At 56.6% G+C, this 16,994-nt stretch overlaps 1 protein-coding gene and 1 non-coding gene across 4 annotated transcripts in view; both read left to right on the top strand.

The window, feature by feature from the left end:
• PDLIM7 (PDZ and LIM domain 7) overlaps positions 1–12,829 on the top strand; it is a 16,028-nt gene extending 3,199 nt beyond the window's left edge. Inside the window, exons 3-13 of one of the 3 annotated variants that reach the window (XM_024745605.1) lie at positions 1,968–2,119; positions 2,200–2,230; positions 2,686–2,804; positions 3,498–3,634; positions 3,796–3,832; positions 4,791–4,852; positions 4,999–5,236; positions 6,242–6,422; positions 11,998–12,118; positions 12,216–12,331; positions 12,487–12,829. In XM_024745605.1, coding sequence (XP_024601373.1) covers positions 1,968–2,119; positions 2,200–2,230; positions 2,686–2,804; positions 3,498–3,634; positions 3,796–3,832; positions 4,791–4,852; positions 4,999–5,236; positions 6,242–6,422; positions 11,998–12,118; positions 12,216–12,331; positions 12,487–12,573 — 1,281 coding nt within the window. In that variant the 3' untranslated portion in view covers positions 12,574–12,829. Of the gene's footprint in view, positions 1–1,967; positions 2,120–2,199; positions 2,231–2,685; positions 2,805–3,207; positions 3,225–3,497; positions 3,635–3,795; positions 3,833–4,030; positions 4,399–4,790; positions 4,853–4,998; positions 5,237–6,241; positions 6,423–11,997; positions 12,119–12,215; positions 12,332–12,486 lie in introns of those variants that run through there. The other 2 variants (XM_024745606.1, XM_024745607.1) reach the window with 2 other exon arrangements.
• A 3,938-nt stretch (positions 12,830–16,767) lies between these two features.
• On the top strand, positions 16,768–16,893 carry LOC112400100 (small nucleolar RNA SNORD97). Its single transcript, XR_003003369.1, has one exon. It is a non-coding gene; the product is annotated as a small nucleolar RNA SNORD97 (small nucleolar RNA).
• Positions 16,894–16,994: the final 101 nt, after the last annotated feature.

Here is a 16,994-nt window from a genome sequence, read left to right on the forward strand (position 1 = left end):
CCCCCCCCCGCCCCCCCCTTCTGCTTCTGTCTCCACCTCTCTGATCACTCCCCTATCCTTCCTGTGCTTCCTATCCTCCTCACTCGAGAGAAGGAAGTAGTCCCCAGCTCCCCAGCTCCTCTCTGGGAGCCAACTGCTCCTGCTCAACCTGAGACCCCCACCTCAGGCTTAGCCCACACCTCCCAGGAGCCAGCCAGTGTGGGTAGGGAGTGGCCAGACCAGGTTTCCCGTCTACTGACTCACCACGACCTTGAGTAAGTCACTTCCTTGCAAGGGCGTCACTTCCCCATGCCCATTATAAGGGGTTGGATTGGACTAGAGGTAAGTAGGGGATCCAAGCCCTAAACCCAGCTAGGAGGTCAGGGGGTCTTTCCAGCCAGAGGGCTGACCTCTGAGTTGGGCCCCAGCTCTCAGCAGAGATGGCCTGGTAGGGTGGGGCCTTAGGGTCAGGGTCCTGGCCTTGCCTCTTGAGTTGCTAGCTGGGTAACTTGAAGCAAGTTAACTTAACCTCTCTGTTTTTCCATGTGTAAAATAGGTATATTCCCAGACTCTACTCCACAGGGTTGTTGAAGGATTCAGTGTGTGGCAGTACTAGGTACTCAATAAGCGTAAGCTGCTATTACCATTTAGCAGGTGAAGAAAGGGCCACCCAGCTGTCTTACCCTTCTAACTTCCCAAGCATGAAATAGAGCCATCAAACCCAGTTCTCCCTTCTTGCCCTAGTGCCATTAGTCTCTGCATCTGGTCCCTCTGCCATCTCTCTGGAACCCCTTACCTCCTCTCTCTGCCTCAACTGAGTCTGAGCATCAGCCTACCTGATGAGCCTCATGGGGCCACAGGCAGCCTGTACCCCTCAAATCTCACTGTGAATTTGCCTCCCAGCACTTCCCCACAAGCCTGCTCAATGCCAGGCCCCTTGCCAGATGGCCAGGCAGCCCTGTGGGCTTAGACTTATGAACAGCAGTGCCACTCCCGCCTGTGTTGCTGCCACTAGGCTAGAGGGCTGGGAGGGCCCAGTGGGGTTCTTCAGGGTCACCTCTATCTGGACCCTGGCAAATACCCCACCCTGGGCCTTAAAACTGCTGTTGGTTCCTCCCAATCTCAAGGCCAAATCCTGGTTCCTTCCAGCATTTGAGGGCTTCCTAAATAGCTGGACTCTCTCACACCATAGGCAGCCCATCCCACTCTCCTTTCGCCAAAGCCCACCACTTCCCAGAAGTCATCCTGATGGTTTCAGCTCATGCTGGTGGTGACCATTCTTTCCAGCCTAGTATTGCTTCTCATTTGCCATGGGAACCAGGGATTCACAACTCAGAGTCTGAAGGATTGGGAGCAGAGGGTGATGTGGCAGTTGAGGGCTTGGGGGTGACATCCATATTTATTTACAACCTATGAAGCCCCAGCTGACATTTTGGACCCCATTCAGTCACACTGATCACCAGGAACCTAGAGGTGGTGGGGCCTCTTCCTGGTGCTCGAAGTGTTCCGGTAGATCCCTGATGATGGCCCCAGGACAGGGTGCTAGGAATGTAAGGGGTCAATGAGAGCACCCAACAGTGCTCAGGGAGGTACATGCCACACGCACAAGCCAGAGGGCATGTCTGGTGGGTGGAATGGCCTGGGCGAGAGGCCAGCAGGGGCCTCAAAAGGCTGCGGCTGGAGCTGAGAAGCTTGGCTTTTAGCCTGAAGGTGGCTGCTTGTTGATGTCAGCAGTTTCTGGACTGTGGGGAGGGTCCCTGGAGGTGAACGAATAAATAAGCAGGGTGATTGGGGCGATGGTGAAGCTCAGGTGAGCCCCACCCCCTTCCAGATGGCTTTAGTATGCAGCAGCTGCCCAGAAATATGTTGAATGAAGAGGCCTCTGGGTTCTGCAAGTGGGGCAGCTAAGGAAAGGCAGGGGTGGCTGCTGTTGGCCTGAGTTTGGCCTGCAGAGCCTTGGGCCTCCACGATCCTCTGTCTCTCCATAGCTCACTCCTGGAGGTAAAGCTGCGCAGGCCGGCGTGGCCGTGGGCGACTGGGTGCTGAGTATCGATGGCGAGAATGCGGGGGGCCTCACACACATCGAAGCCCAGAACAAGATCCGTGCCTGCGGGGAGCGCCTCAGCCTGGGTCTCAGCAGGTATGCGGGCGCTGAGCAGGCCTGGCAGGTGGGCATGCCATTGGGGCTGCCCATCAACACCCCTTTCCCTTCTCTTTTAGGGCCCAGCCGCCTCAGAGCAAACCGCAGAAGGTACATGAGGGGCTTGGGACATCTGGGTGGCAGGCGGGGTGGGATTGGACGTCCGGGCTGACCTGCCCTCCCTGGTGCAGCCTTGGTACTCCCATCCCTGGCCGGGAGTAGAGGGTGGAGGCCAGAGCTGGGGAGTCTGGGGACTGGGAGTTGGGCCGGGGGCTGCCGCACGGTCAGGGTACCACGCGTATCTGCCTGTCTGTCCGTCTGCCTGTCTGCCTCCCGCCGGCCTGTGCTGCAAGCTGCACTAGTACGCCCTCGCCCTCGGGCCGCGTGGGCTGAGATCATCGCTCCCAAATGGGCCCCTTGAAACCCGAGTCGCCCCTTCCCCGTAGCCTCAGGCCAGATGTGTGGGGGTGGGGCTGGAGCGCCGCAGTCCTCTCCGCACCAGAGGGGCACCCCACTCTAGCCAGGTCCCCGCCCCTGCCCGCCCTGCCCGCTCTGTCTCCGCCCAGGCCCTGGCCCCAGCCGCGGACGCCCCGCGGTACACCTTTGCACCCAGCGCCTCCCTCAACAAGACGGCCCGGCCCTTCGGGGCCCCCCAGCCCGCTGACAGCGCCCCGCAGCAGAATGGGTACGTCCACCCTGCCCGCCCACATCCCTCCTGCCCGCCCACCGCCCACGCCATCTGTCCACAACCCCACGCCCGCCCGCTGCCCGCTGCTGCTCAGTCTGCGCTGTGCCCCAGCCCGGCCGGAACCGTGCGGCAGCGACCCCTGGCGGCCAGGGCGGGGACTGCAGGCACAGGGCCCCACCGAGGGTGTGGCTCCTGCCTGGGCACTGTCCTCCTGGAGGCTCTGAACGAGGCAGCGCCCCCTCGCTGGTGGCCTGGGGTTGGGGTTTAGTGCCGGGCTGTCTGAGCCCTAGACGCTCAGTGCAGCCTTGCCTCAAGCTATTCTGACCCCTTGCCGTCTTTCTTCCTCCCCTTGTCTATTTCTTTGTCCCTTTATCTGTCCATGTGTCTATTTCCTTCACAGGTGCAGACCCCTGACAAGTCAGTGAGCCCCCTCTGCCTGTCCCTCTCTTTCTTCCTTTTGGCACTCTGGGTGGTGGCCCCTCCCCACCCTGGCTGCCCTACTCTCACCTTGATTGCCCTCCTCCCCTCTCACTTACCTACCCAACCTCCCACCTCCCAGGGCACCAGCAGGGCCCTGGCCTTGCCCTTCCCCACTCTGCCATCACCATAGCCCACATGTACCAAATCTGGGGAGGGGCTGCCCCCACTGCCCACCCCAGCATGAGGTTCTGAGCCACACCCTCCCCACAGACAGCCGCTCCGACCGCTGGTCCCAGACGCCAGCAAGCAGCGGCTGATGGAGGACACGGAGGACTGGCGGCCGAGGCCTGGGACAGGCCAGTCCCGTTCCTTCCGCATTCTCGCCCACCTCACGGGCACCGAGTTCAGTAAGTGCCATCCCAGGGCAGGGCAGACTCTCTTCCTGGCCCCCAACCCGGGCCTGGGCTTAGCTGGAGCCTGCTCTGGCACCCTGTGACCCTCTGCCAGGGCTCAGGGCTGGGGTGGCCTTCTGTCTGCTCTTGGTCAATGCCTGCCTCTGCCCTCTCAGTGCAAGACCCGGATGAGGAGCATCTGAAGAAATCAAGGTAACAGGACGAGCTCCAGCCCCTCTTTCTCACTTCCTGCCTCTCCCATTCCACCCACCATCCTGTGTCTGCTCCTGGCCATCCCTAGCCAGGCTTCTCCATTCTCCTTCCTTTCTTCAGTCCTCCCTCCCTTCCTCCCTTCCTCCCTTCCATCTCTCCTTCCTTCCACTTTCTCCTCCTTCTCTCTCTGCCCCTCAGGGAAAAGTATGTCCTGGAGCTGCAGAGCCCACGCTACACCCGCCTCCGGGACTGGCACCACCAGCGCTCTGCCCACGTGCTCAACGTGCAGTCGTAGCCTGGCCCTCGCCGGCCGGCTGCCCTCTCTGCCTCTCTCTTTCTGTTCCTCCTCCCAGGCACCCCCCACCCTTGGTGCCTCCAGCTTCTGCCTACCTCACCCCTCCCTTTCCTGCCCCTGGACTGAGCCTCCTACTGGCCTGGCCTCGGCTGCCCTCCTGGCACAGGGCCCGGCTCCGTCTGACACTGTCTTCACTCTTTGCCCTATGGTACTGCTGTCTGCCAGGTCTGTGCTGGCTTAGGCATGAAAATAAACATGCTCGGCCCTGCTTTTTCTGCCTCTGTCTTCTATCTTTGTAGGCTTGGTTTGCATTTGGGGTAAGGGGGTGTTAGATGGATAAGATCCAGTATGGGCCCTGCCAGTTTGGGTCTCAGTGGGTGGGGGTACCCAGAAAAGGGGGCCCTGCCATCAGAAGGAGACCCAAGAGTTGCCCCAGAAGTGAGAGCCTTGCTCCACCTCCCAGCCCTGTGCCACAGACCAGCCAGCTGGAACCTGGCTAGGAGAAGCTGCCCTACCCATCCCTACCCCAGTGGGACCTGGAGTCCAACCCAGCAGCTCTCATGCACCCACGCATCTCCCATGGGGCCAGCAGGACCAAGGTTGGGGGGTGGAGCCATGCCAGGAGCCTTAGCCGTGCAGGGCCTTGAATGGCAGATCTTACAGCCAGGTGCCCAGGACAGAAGCCCCAGCCCCAGCTTCAGCTACACCCCAGGAACCCTGGCCTGGTGAGAGGGAGTGGGCTCGGGCCTGGGGAAGGGTGGGTAGCCTCCAGAGGCATGGGGGTGGGCCCCTCCAAGCTGCCCCGGGGTCTCCCCACGGTCCTGTGGCGTCCCTGGGCACCCCCCTGGAGTCACTTTCCTGGCCTTGGCAGGCCCTACCACCCCCAGCCCCACCAGCCGCCCGCCCTGGGCTGTGGACCCTGCGTTCGCCGAGCGCTACGCCCCGGACAAGACCAGCACGGTGCTGACCCGGCACACCCAGCCAGCCACACCCACGCCCATGCAGAACCGCACCTCCATTGTGCAGGCTGCCGCTGGAGGGGGCCCTGGAGGCGGCGGTGGCAGCAATGGCAAGACTCCCGTGTGCCACCAGTGCCACAAGGTCATCCGGTGGGTGGCCCTGTTCCTTTCCTACCGTGGTCTTTCCTGACCTCAAGTCCAGCCCTGGTGTCTTTCTGATCTCTGCTCCCCCATCTATCTCCCCACTCATCTCAGCCGCCCCTGCGGGAGGATGAGGATTCGGTTCCCTATTGGAGTGAGGGTAGGGACCTGGGCTGGTTCCTCAGGTTCTGAATCCTGCACTCCTTACCTGCAGCCCACCCGTCACTACCCTCTGTTCAGCATTTGCCCTGGTGAAATGGAGGAAGTGCCAATGACACAGCCAAGCTGCAGCCCTAGACTCGCTGCTCTCTGGGCAAGGAAGGGCCTCCCCTTCCCAGTCCCTCTGCCTCTCTCCTTCCTGCTCACTTGGTCTCTCTCCGCTAAGCCTCTGAAGTCCCTCCCTCTCTGCACTGCTCCCCGGGGCCCAGCAGAGTCACACAGCCCCCCAGAATCAGTGTGACAGTGTGCCTTCGTAGTTCTCATCCCAGGCCCTGCACTGCTCTAGATTCCTGTCAGCTCTTAGGCTCTGTGAAGCACCCCCTCCTTCAGACATCCCCATTTCTCTGGGACCTGCAGGGCCCTCCCCAGGCCAGATGGAACAGGCAAGCAGGACAGGGTGGGCACCAGGCTCAGCTCAAGTGCCCACTGGTCTTCAGGGCTCACGGGCACTCCAGGCCTCCTGCCCTGCCCCCCACCCCCAAAGGGCACCAATTCCCTGGGTTCAACTTATTAGGCCCAAATCAGCAGCTCTCACCCAGTGTAACCTTCCTCCTTTTCCAACACTGCCCCTCTCCCTCATCTCCTGTCATCAAAACAGTGCAGCTTTGTCTCTCTTGCTGTGTGACCTTGGGCAAGTCACCTCCCAAGCCTGTTTCTCCCCTATTTGGAGATGGAGAGAATGAACTTTCCCTTCAAGACTTCATAGTAGGTGTTGGGTAAACCCCGTGGGGTTCTGGCCAGGAGCCCCGACTTCGTTTGCATCCATTCCTGCTCATTGCCCTTGCCTCCCGCCAGGGGCCGCTACCTGGTGGCGCTGGGCCACGCGTACCACCCCGAGGAGTTTGTGTGCAGTCAGTGTGGGAAGGTCCTGGAAGAGGGTGGCTTCTTCGAGGAAAAGGGCACCATCTTCTGCCCGCCCTGCTATGACGTGCGCTATGCACCCAGCTGTGCCAAATGCAAGAAGAAGATCACTGGCGTGAGTGGGGCTGGCGGGTGGCTGGGAAGGCAAGTCTGACCCTTGAGTGTTGAGGAGTGTTGCTGAGCAACTCCTGAGCCTGGGAGCTCTCCCTGCAGGAGCCTTGTGGAACCTTACCAGCCTAACAGTCGGGCTGCTATATTGACCTTACTTTTCATTAATCAGGATCCTCTTAACAAATGACCTAAATCCTACTCAAAAGGGCTCAAGCAAGAGAGTGTTGGCACAAATAATCAGAAAGGCTGAGGGGTGCTAACTTCAGGCCCAGCTGAATGCGTATCCCGGGGTCATCAGGAGCCTTTCTACTACTTGCCTCTGGTTTCATCTTTGTTGGCTTAGTTCCCAGCATGCTTTTCCCTAGAAAGCGGCAAAGATGGTGTCACAGTGGCTCCAGGGTTACATCTCCCCAGGTTAGCACCGCAAAGTGAAAGAGAGCATCTCTGTGCCAGTTGATGTATAAAGAGTCCCAGTGCTGATGCCCATCTCTGAACCAAGCCCCATGACTCTAATTGGCCAGGCCTGGGTGACACCCCCTCCTGGAGTGGGGTCTGGTAGCCTTGCCTGAACCACAGGACTGGTTCCTTGAAAATAAAACCAGGATGACATTACCCAAAGAAGGGAGGTAAGTGCTAGTCAGGCCAAAACAAGAGATGGCTGCTGTGTGGGGATTGCATTCAGCTTCGGTAATAGAAAACCCCACTACAGAGGTTGAAACAGAAGGAGTAATATTTACTTCAATCACAAGAATTCCAGGGGTGGAATAGCAGCTCAAGGATGCCTTTAGGCTTGTTCCTCTTTTTAAGTTCCAAAACCCTTAGCATGTAGATCTTTGTCCTCAAGTGTATTGTATCATGGTTGGGGGCAGATGCTTTCTTTTAATGAGGTTTTGCCTTTTGACTCTGGAAGAAAAACCAGGAACTTGAATCTTTATCTCAGTTGTTGGAATTGTTATCCTGTGAGCACCTGGACCATGGGGGAAGCTGGCAAATCCAGTATTTTAGCTTCTGTCCTCTGTAAGGGAGAAAGGCAAAAGAGAAGGGGGTTGTGACAGGCGTTTGGGAGGCTAATGCACTGTGTCTGCCGCCCCTAGTACATATGAAAACCGGAAACTCTGAAAGATGACTTGATGGGCTTGAAGGACACAGGACTATTGATTTGCAAAGCCAGAAATTTAGGCTCAAAATCTTGTGATTCAAAATCCTGTTCTTCTCGCTGAGGCTAAATATGCAGCATAGCCTGGCCTGGTCTCCTGCAGGGCAGCCTAGCTACCACCCAGAGCTGGGCTTGGGACTTGAGTCAGCACATGTCATGGGTTAAGAGTGATGCACTGTCTACCTTCTCCCATTCGTTCTCTTTACTGAGTGTGGGCAGTATGCCCCACGCTAGGGACACCTCGTGAAGAGACAGGCGTGGCCCTGCCCCCAGGAGCTCACACAGAGGAAGGGGACTCCGAGGGTGTCAGGGGCTCAGCAGCCTGAGGAAAGGGGAGCATAACAGGCAGAGTAACAAGTTGAGGGGGTTTTCAGTTGTACCTGTATGGAAACTGAAGTCCAGAGAGAGGCAGAAATTGCCCAAGGCTGCAGAGCATGAGGGCCGAGCCAGAGCAGCCCCAGGCACTGCTGACTTTCAGCTTGGGCTCTTCTTGCCGCTCATGCTTCTCCCCATTTCTGGATTCATAGGCAGAGCTTCCAGATGTGGCTAGAGAGCTCTGTAGTGATGGTCATGTTAGTGACGATTACCTTGACCGCAAGTGATAGAAAAAATAATGGCGGCTATTACTCACCTAAGAAAGTCCAGAGGTGGGCAATCTGGGACTTGTAGGCAGATCCAGGCTCCTGGATCTTGTTTCTTGGGCATTCTCAACATTGGCTTACTTACCACTCGTAGTCCAAGATGCCGCTTGAGCTTCAGGCAAAATTTCCACGTTCCAACCAGCAGGATGTTGGAATGAGAAGAAGGCTCTTGGGAGCCATCTTTAGAAGAGGCTGCCACCCAACCCTTCCGCTTCCATCCCATTGCCCAGAACTCAATTGCATGACCACACTGAGCTGCAAGGGAGGCTGAGAAATATAGTCTGGTATAGATATGTGCCCAGCAAAAAATGGGGGTTCCATCAGTAGACTGGAAGGGAAGAAAGGATATTATCACAGTCTTGTGTTGTGGGTCATTTACTATGTGTAGGCATCCAGCTAATCGTACTACGAAGTCAGTTTGATGATTCTCATCTTACAGGTGAGGAAATTTTGCCCAAGATCACAGTAATTTCTCCGCCAGCCTAGGCCATACCCTGTTGGACTGTTCTAGCAGAACGGGTTGGATCCCAGGACCTTTCTTAAGCTGGCATCTGGGTTTGTTTCCCACAGATCAAGGCCCTTCTGTTCGCTGATGGCCCTGCCTGTGTTGCATGGCACCCTTGTTCCTCCCTGCCCCAATTTTGGGTGGGCAGGGTTATCACCCAGGCCACAGATGAGGAGGCAAGGCTCACAGAGCCTGACTGGCTCCTGGGTCCTAGAGTAAGGTGGCAAGCCCTGCTCCTGCCCCAGCCCAGGCCAGTGGTTCCAAGGGCCCTCAGCTTCCCCTCTTGCAGGGACTCCAGGGCCTGACAGACCCCAGGAAGCTCCTACCTCACCCTCCCATGGGGCAGGAAGCTAACCTTCCCATTTACCACGCGCTTTGGGCTCTGCCTGTGCCTGGTGCTTGGGACTATGCCTGCTCTCGGAGCTCCGAGTAGAGCATGGGGAGAGAAACACAGGGCAATCACGTTGTTTCAGCAGAGTTGGAGGGGACACATTAGAGGGGACCTGTCCCCTGGTCTGGGGACCCTCTGGAACACTATGCTCTCAAGGCTCACCACTCACCACCAGCCCCCCTCACTCTGTGCTCCAGCCACATGGGCTTCTCCATTTTGCCAGTGTGCTGTTCCCTTCACCACAGGACCTTTGCACAGGCTGTCCTCTGCTAGGAATACTCTTTAGCACTCTCTTTACCTCATTTCTTCTCATCCGGGACTCAAAAAGCACTTCCTCTGGGGTACTTTCCCTGATACCCACCCTCCCCACCAGCCCAGGCTCCCCACTGTTTGCTCACTACCTTCCAGTCCTGTTGTCCCATCTCTTCCCCAGGGTGCACTTCATGGGTTGGGACCAGGGCTGTTTTGCTCACACATTATGCTGTGCCCAATATATAGGAAGTGGTCAATTAACACTTGAAGGAGTGGATGGAAGTGGCCTCTAAGCTGAACTTAAAACATGAGTAGGAATTAGCTTGGAGAAGGATCAGGGGAAAGTGCTCCAAGAGGAGGGAAGAGCTGTGTCACAAGGCAACACCCAGGGAGGGTGTGAGATGAGGCGGAAGAGGGGGGCAGGGGCCGTGTTAGAAGTTCAGAGCTGGGGACTTCTGAGGTCAGGTGTGCCTGGCAAGCTTCCCTGGGGCAGGGGGAGACATCTAGAGGAGGAGAACTGAGCTGCTGGCCCTGGGTCAGCATGGTGGGATGGGAGAGGCAGATAGATTTAGGAAGCTTTGGGCATGAGATAGGGAACACTGGCTCACGGGTTCTTCTGGATACTGGCAGAGACCTGCCTCCCTGCCCATGCTCCCACTGGGCCCAGCTCTGGGCTCCCCATGCTCCTGCCAAGACCCTGTTCTGTGGGCTCACAGCCAAGTTCCTTCCCCCAGCCCTTTGTCTTTTCCTTGCAAAGAGGCAACACCAGGCAGTGGGAAGGGCCAGCTTTGTAGCGAGCCAGACTTGGGCTCAAAACACATTTCCACCATCTATTGGCTGTATGATCTGGGGCAAGTCACTTTCTCTGGGCCTCACTAAAATGGGGGTGGCAGTAACTTCCTGGCCAGGGTGGTTGAGAGGTATATGTGAGATGTGACAAATTTTTTTTTTTTTTTTTTTTGGCCACTCCACACAGCTTGTGGGATTTTAGTTCCCCGACCAGGGATCGAACCTGGGCCCTCAGCAGTGAGAGCATGGAGTCCTAACCACTGGACTGCCAGGGAATTCCTGTGACAGATTTTATAGAGGTCACACGGGCCAGCTGAGAGTTAGGTGCTTCCCACACTTATGTCTTGTCTTACTTGGTCCACACTTCATTTTTAAATTAAAGGCCAACATTGAAAAACTGGATTTGACTTTAACACCTAGATTTCCACCTGAGCCTTCCAGGTGTTCCTGAATGAAGTGGTCAGCACCACCCCCGCAGGGAGAACAGGTGCTCTCCCACAGCACAGTCCCCACCTGGCCTTGGCAGGCACTGGGTCTGGGACCCCTGGCTTTAGATATGGGACCATCTTTACAACACCCCTGCAAAGCTGGGATTAGGCTCTCAGTTCAAAAGGGAAGGAGCCAAATGTAAAGAGAAGGTAAAGCTGTTGGGCAAGCCACACAGCTAAGGTCTGGCTGAACTCAAAGATCTGATCCCCCCTCCGGGCTCCACATTGCCTTCTGCCTGCTCCGGATAGGAATGCTGCTGCCCTGGTTGGCCCAGGGGTCCCAGCCCCAGGGAGAGCTCAGCCCACCAGCAGCCTCTGCTTTGGCAGGCCTCCATTGGAGCAGGTTAATTCAACTCACGAGCACTTGTGATGCATACCCATGGACCAGGCACTGTTGGGATATACCTACTAACAGGGCAGTTGGTATTTCATGCCCTCCTGGACCTTACACTGGATCAGGAAGAAGAGGGGGGTGGGGAGCAGACAATAAGCAACGACAAAATAGGTAAATTACCTGGTAGTACGTTATGGGAAAAAGGAAAGCGCTATTGGGAGTGTGGCTTTGGGAAGGCGGGTTGGCCTATGAACTGGTGGTGTCAGAGTGGGCCTCATGGAGAGGGTGACCTTTGAGCAGAAACTTGAAGGAGGTGAGGGGTGGGCCTTGCAGGTATCTGGTGCAGAGCAGTCCAGGTAGAGGGGACAGCTGGCGTGAAGCCCCAAGACAGTGTGCCTGGTGTGTCAACCGGGGATGAGAGGCCATATGAGGAGAGCAGAGGGACAGAGGCCAGACTTGCTGGCCTTTGGGCCCTTCCCAGAGCTTTGGCTTTTGCTCAGAGAAATGTGGACTAGGCAGGAATTGGGGCCGAGAAGGATGTGGCCTGGCACAGGTTGATATCAGGCTGTAAGGGCAGAGGGAGGAGCACAGAAGCCAGTTTCATGCAGTCATCCAGGTCAGAGGTGCCCAAGGCTCACATCTCACATCAGGGAGGCTGTGAGAAGTGCTCAGAATCTGGACGCATCTTGAAGGTGGACCCATCAGGATTTCCTGGTGGACCTGAAGTGAGGTGTGGGAGAAAGCAGGGAATTTGGTCCACGCGGATGGAGTTGCCATCAACTGAGATGGAGACAGCTGTGGGAATGCGAGAGGTGTGGGGTGCAGAGATTGGGAGCTGAGCTTTAGACGTGGCGTGGTGGACAGCCACGGGGAGACCTCAGGGTTGGAGAAAGAAAGTAGCAGCAATGCGTGTGCAGACGTAACATTTACCCTGAAAGAAAGAGGACCCAAGCCTGCTTTCCTGTGTCCCCGGTTCTGGAGAGGAGGGTGCTGAGCTGCCAAGTGACTGTCGCTTCCTCCCAGGAGATCATGCACGCCCTGAAGATGACCTGGCACGTGCATTGCTTCACCTGTGCGGCCTGCAAGACACCCATTCGGAATAGGGCCTTCTATATGGAGGAGGGGGCCCCCTACTGCGAGCGAGGTATCGGGTGGAACGGGCAAGGAGGCGGGGCTGGGTGAGGGGGCGGGGCGCGGGCAGGGGAGAACCCAGGGGCCCCTTCCTCTCTGTGTGTCTCCAGACTATGAGAAGATGTTTGGCACAAAATGTCGAGGCTGTGACTTCAAGATCGATGCCGGGGACCGCTTCCTGGAGGCGCTGGGCTTCAGCTGGCACGATACATGCTTCGTGTGCGCGGTGAGTGCCCCTCCTCCGACTCAGTCCCCGCCCCCAGAGCCCTGTGTTCTTCACCAGCCTCCCTCCCACCCCTGCCTCTGGGGTTCCTAAGAGGTTGGGAAGGGGCCTCTCTTGCCACCTCCAACCCCATGTAACTGGACTTTGGCTGTTCCCAGATATGTCAGATCAACCTGGAAGGAAAGACTTTCTACTCCAAGAAGGACAAGCCCCTTTGCAAGAGCCACGCCTTCTCCCACGTGTGAGCCCCTCCCACCCACTGCTGCCACCCTGCCCTGTCCAGCTGGAGGGCTTGCTGGTTCTGGAGTCATCGCCCCAGATTTCTGGGTAGGGCCAGCAAAAGTTGCCCAACCCCGACTCTTGGCCCGAGCCTGCAGTTCCCCGAGCCCCTGCCCACCCGCTTCACCTCCCCCGACTCCCTCCACCACCTCCGCACACTGGTGCTGGCCTCACCGGCCCCTCTTCACGTCCAGTGCCACAATAAACCTATATCCAGCTGTGTCCAGCGTGCACTTTCCCCTACGCATCAAGAAAGGTGGGATCTGAGGCACGTAGCAGGGTGGAGATTAAGTTTTCCAGGGCTTACTGTCCTGGTGGTCCTGTGATGGGGACATGGAGGACGCTCAGTCAGCAGGAGGAGGCAAAGGGGAATCGCATGTGCTGGGCCCAGCACCCGCAGAAGTGGGGGGCACCTGGGCTGGCCTGGCGTGGAGGTCAGAGAAGAGGAGTTGAGGGGCATCCTCAGGGATGGGACGTGGAGAACAGTACACCAGAGTGAGGGCCTAGAGGGACCGCTGCCATCTGTATGCTGCAGGCAAAGAAGGTGGGGCTGGAGAGGGCAGCCCTCCGGTCCTGGGAAGCCACAAGTGCCAGGACAAGGAGCCAGGACTGCTTCCTGAGGGCAAGGTGGCGGTGGGGAGATCAGGGCACAGAAGTGTTCAGATCTGTGTTGTAGAAAAAGCCCCGAGAGCCGTGAGTGGGGTGGACAGAAGGAGAGAGACTGGGAGGAGGGGCAGGACTCAGGGGAAGAGAAGAGCAACAAGCCAAAAGGCAGAGATGGGATCCAGTGACAGGTCCCAGGGAGCCCAGAGTGGAGACCTGGGATGAGAGGTGAGGAGAGGAAGGAAGGCAGGTTTGCTAGACATCTGGAGTATACCAGTCATTCCTCACATCATCTTACATGATCCTCCCAGCAACACTGTGAGGTGCCTGCAGTTATTCTCATTTTATAGATGAAAGCTTAGGAGACCTGACCAAAGTCGCACAGATGCTGAGCCATGAGCCAGACTAGAAGGCAGGCACGAAGCTGGCTGCACTGCACTGGGACTGGCCGGCACTGAGTGCCACGCTCCAGGGAGGACGCTTCGGAAGCTTACTTCTGTCTGCTACCTCCAAACCTGGAGGCTATGGTGGTGGCCCCATCTTTCCCTGGGGTCTCTTGCTTCCCACTGGTGCCCTCCACTACCCCAGGGGGACTGTCATTTCTCCTGTTCCAAGTTTGGACTGGAGAAGGACTGAGGAGAGGCCCCAAACTAGGCCAAGACAATTCAGTGCGCCCGTGGCCACCTGTTCTCCAGGGCTCCCTTGGCATGAGGAACCTCAGCACATCTAAAGTTGTTGGCATTCTCAACAGATGCTTGGGCCTGTCCTCTTTAAGAGAAGAGAAGGGCCTCTCTGTTGTGTTCTCTCGAGGACCCCTGGAGCATGAGTGCAGGGCTTCCTGTTATTGGGTTGGCCAAAAAGTTCATTCGGGTTTTTCCCATTTCATGATGTCTTGCCAGAGCCTAGAACTGCCTAGCACACGGTGGATGCCCAGTGAATGTTTGTTGAATGACTGAATGAGGTGCCTATGGGACATTTAGGAGACCAATTCAGGGAGCAGCAGAATATTCAAGTCTAGATTCACCTTGGATTCAATTTGGGAGTGAGTTGGGGGTAGTTATCACAGATACTTGTCTTTGATGCCCAGAGAGGGGCCCAGGCGGGTCACAACAGGAGTAAGGCAGGTAGGATGTCATTTTCTTTCAACATAGTTATCCCTGGCTTATTTTTTTTAAGAATTTCTTGTTGCCTTTTTAAAAATATTTATTTAATTTATTTTTTTTGGCTGCGTCGGGTCTTTAGTTGAGGCATGCGGGGTCTTCATTGAGGCACGCGGGATCTTTCATTGCGGCATGGGCTCTTCGTTGTGGCGCACGGGCTTCTCTCCAGTTGTGGCGTGCAGGTTTTCTCTCTCTAGTTGTGGCATGCGGGCTCCAGGGCGCGTGGGCTCTGTAGTTTGCGGCACACGGGCTCTCTCGTTGAGGCACGTGAGCTCAGTAGTTGTGGCACTCAGACTTAGTTGCCCCGTGGCATGGGGGATTTTAGTTCCCTGACCGGGGATCAAACCCATGTCCCCTGCATTAGAAGGCGGATTCTTTACCCCTGGACCACCAGGGAAGTCCCTAGACATCCTTGGCATATTAAATGCAGAGTATCTTTCACTTCCACAAAGAAATATACTCCCTCCCACTTCTCTTGAACCATGAAGCTCTCTCAGTCCATCCTTGGTTTCCATGGAGAGGGGTGGATGGTGAGTGCTGCTGGAAGCCGTCTGTGGGGGTACTTCTGGGGGCAGCCGTGTGGGAATGCTGAGCTGTAGCCAGATCTGCCAGTTTACCAACAGCGTCCAGAGATTCAGACTTCTATGTGAAATTTGGTTTTTCAATGTTGGCAACTAAGTTAGATTTTTTAAAAATCCTATAAAAAAAAAAATAAACGTGGACCAAATCCAGTGTGAGGATGGCCAGGGCCGCAGCATAGAGAAGACATGAGAGATGGGGGAGTAGCAACATCAGAGCACAGGGCAGAGAAAGCAGAAGCAGCTGCCAGAAGTGGAGGACCACAGCCTCTGGAGGGAGGGAGCTTGAGGCAGGGAAGCCCAGGTAGGCCAGGAGTGTTTCCAGAAGTCGCCAAGAGTGTCAACCAGGCAGGTAAGGCCGAGGAGTCCTCATGGCCTTTTGCAACAGGGTGAAGTTTGCCAGATCAGTTTAGCAGAGAGCTGGGGCCGATGCCAGGATTGGAAGATCAAGGGGAGGGTGTAGAGAGTGTGTAGATGAGAGTGTAGACTGCTGTCTTAAGAGGCTTGGCTGTGGTGGGCCCAGAGGACCACTAGCAGTCGTGGTCAGCTGAGTAGCCAAGAGGGGTGGAGGAGGCAGCTTGGAGGCTCCTGCCAAGGGAGGGTGGTTGAAGAAATTGGAGGGCAGATGTAAAGGGAGAGTAGAGCAAAGAGCAGAGAGCTGGGGACTGAACCTCAGGAAAGCAGAGCTGGTCTGGATGGAAGTAAAAACAAGCATGGGCACCTGCTCCGAACAGCCACGTCTCTCTCTGCCGGAACCACAGAGCAATCTCTTAGATGTCATTTAATCATCAAAACATGCTTAAGAGAGATATCATTAAAGATGTTCAGATGAGGGACCTGAACATCTGAGGGACTTTTCCCTCAGAGAGGGAAAGTGACCTGTCCAGAGCCACCCAGCCTGAATGGCCCGGGTCTGCTGCTCCATGGATCAAAGGCCAAGGTGCTCCCCCATGGCACCTCCAGGCACCCGCCCTCCCCAACACAGAACTGCAGGGATCACGGTGTTCTCAAGCTTGGGTGTGAGGCTATGCCGGTGGAGGCCAAGGGTACTGGGAAATGTCTTTGTACGGGGCATGGGAGGCCATTAGCACCCTTGGAGAGTGCAGTCCCCCCAGCCGAGGGGGCAGAGCCCTTGGCGGGGGGCTGAGTGGGCAACTGGAGAGACAGCAGGCCAGGGAGGGGCATTTTCCAGCTCTGAGCAGCTTGAGCTCATCGGAAGTCAGCAGGGAGACAGGCGGTGGAGTACAGGGTACACAGGCAGGAACTGATGATTCTGGTGCTGCCTTCTTGGTGCTGGGCCCCACCTGGGCCTTGGAACACTCACAGGGTACACAGGGTCCTGCTATAGGAAGGGAGCTGAGGCTACGGGCTAAAGGCCCCTACCCCATGGCACACAGGGGGCAGCAGCCAGGGCTGGGATTCGAACCTGAGTTGGCCTGAGTCCAAAGCCAAACCTGAGAGTGGAGGAAGGGCTCCTCCCCAACTGGGACCTAAAGTGGGGCAGGGTAGGGCATGTGGGGGCGACCCTAGGGTTCCAGGAGCTATGGTGGGGCAAGAAGAAGCTTGCTGGGAGCCTGCGGAGAACTCAGGAGGCTGGGGTCAGCCCTGGGAGACTGTGCAGTGGGGTCACTACAGAGTGGCCAGGGAGAGTCCCAAGACCAGCCTAGGTTCTCCCACTCAGGGCCCGGGAGCAGTAGAAGGTCAACTCAGCTTTCACCCATGTCCCTTGCCACTGACAAAAATGACTACTACTTGGAGACTAGGTCAACTAGGAAGGACCCTCAGCTGCATTTCAAACTAGTTTAAGCAAAAACAGGGATAGCCCAATGATTATAAAGAGACACGTTATTAAGAGGACTCAATGCTGGAATTCTTTACCTTCTTCCTCTCTTTTCTGTACTTCTATGTTCGCCTGTCAAAGAAAAAAAAAAAAAAAACAGGGATAATCTGTCTCATTTAACTTAAAAGGTTAATGGCTTCAGACGTAGCAGGATCCAGTACCCATGGATGTATATCAGGAGTCTCTGAGCCCCTGGGTCTCTGTCC

Source organism: Neophocaena asiaeorientalis, unplaced genomic scaffold (genome assembly GCF_003031525.2).
Source record: "Neophocaena asiaeorientalis asiaeorientalis breed wild unplaced genomic scaffold, Neophocaena_asiaeorientalis_V1.1 scaffold292, whole genome shotgun sequence".
NCBI lineage: Eukaryota > Metazoa > Chordata > Mammalia > Artiodactyla > Phocoenidae > Neophocaena > Neophocaena asiaeorientalis.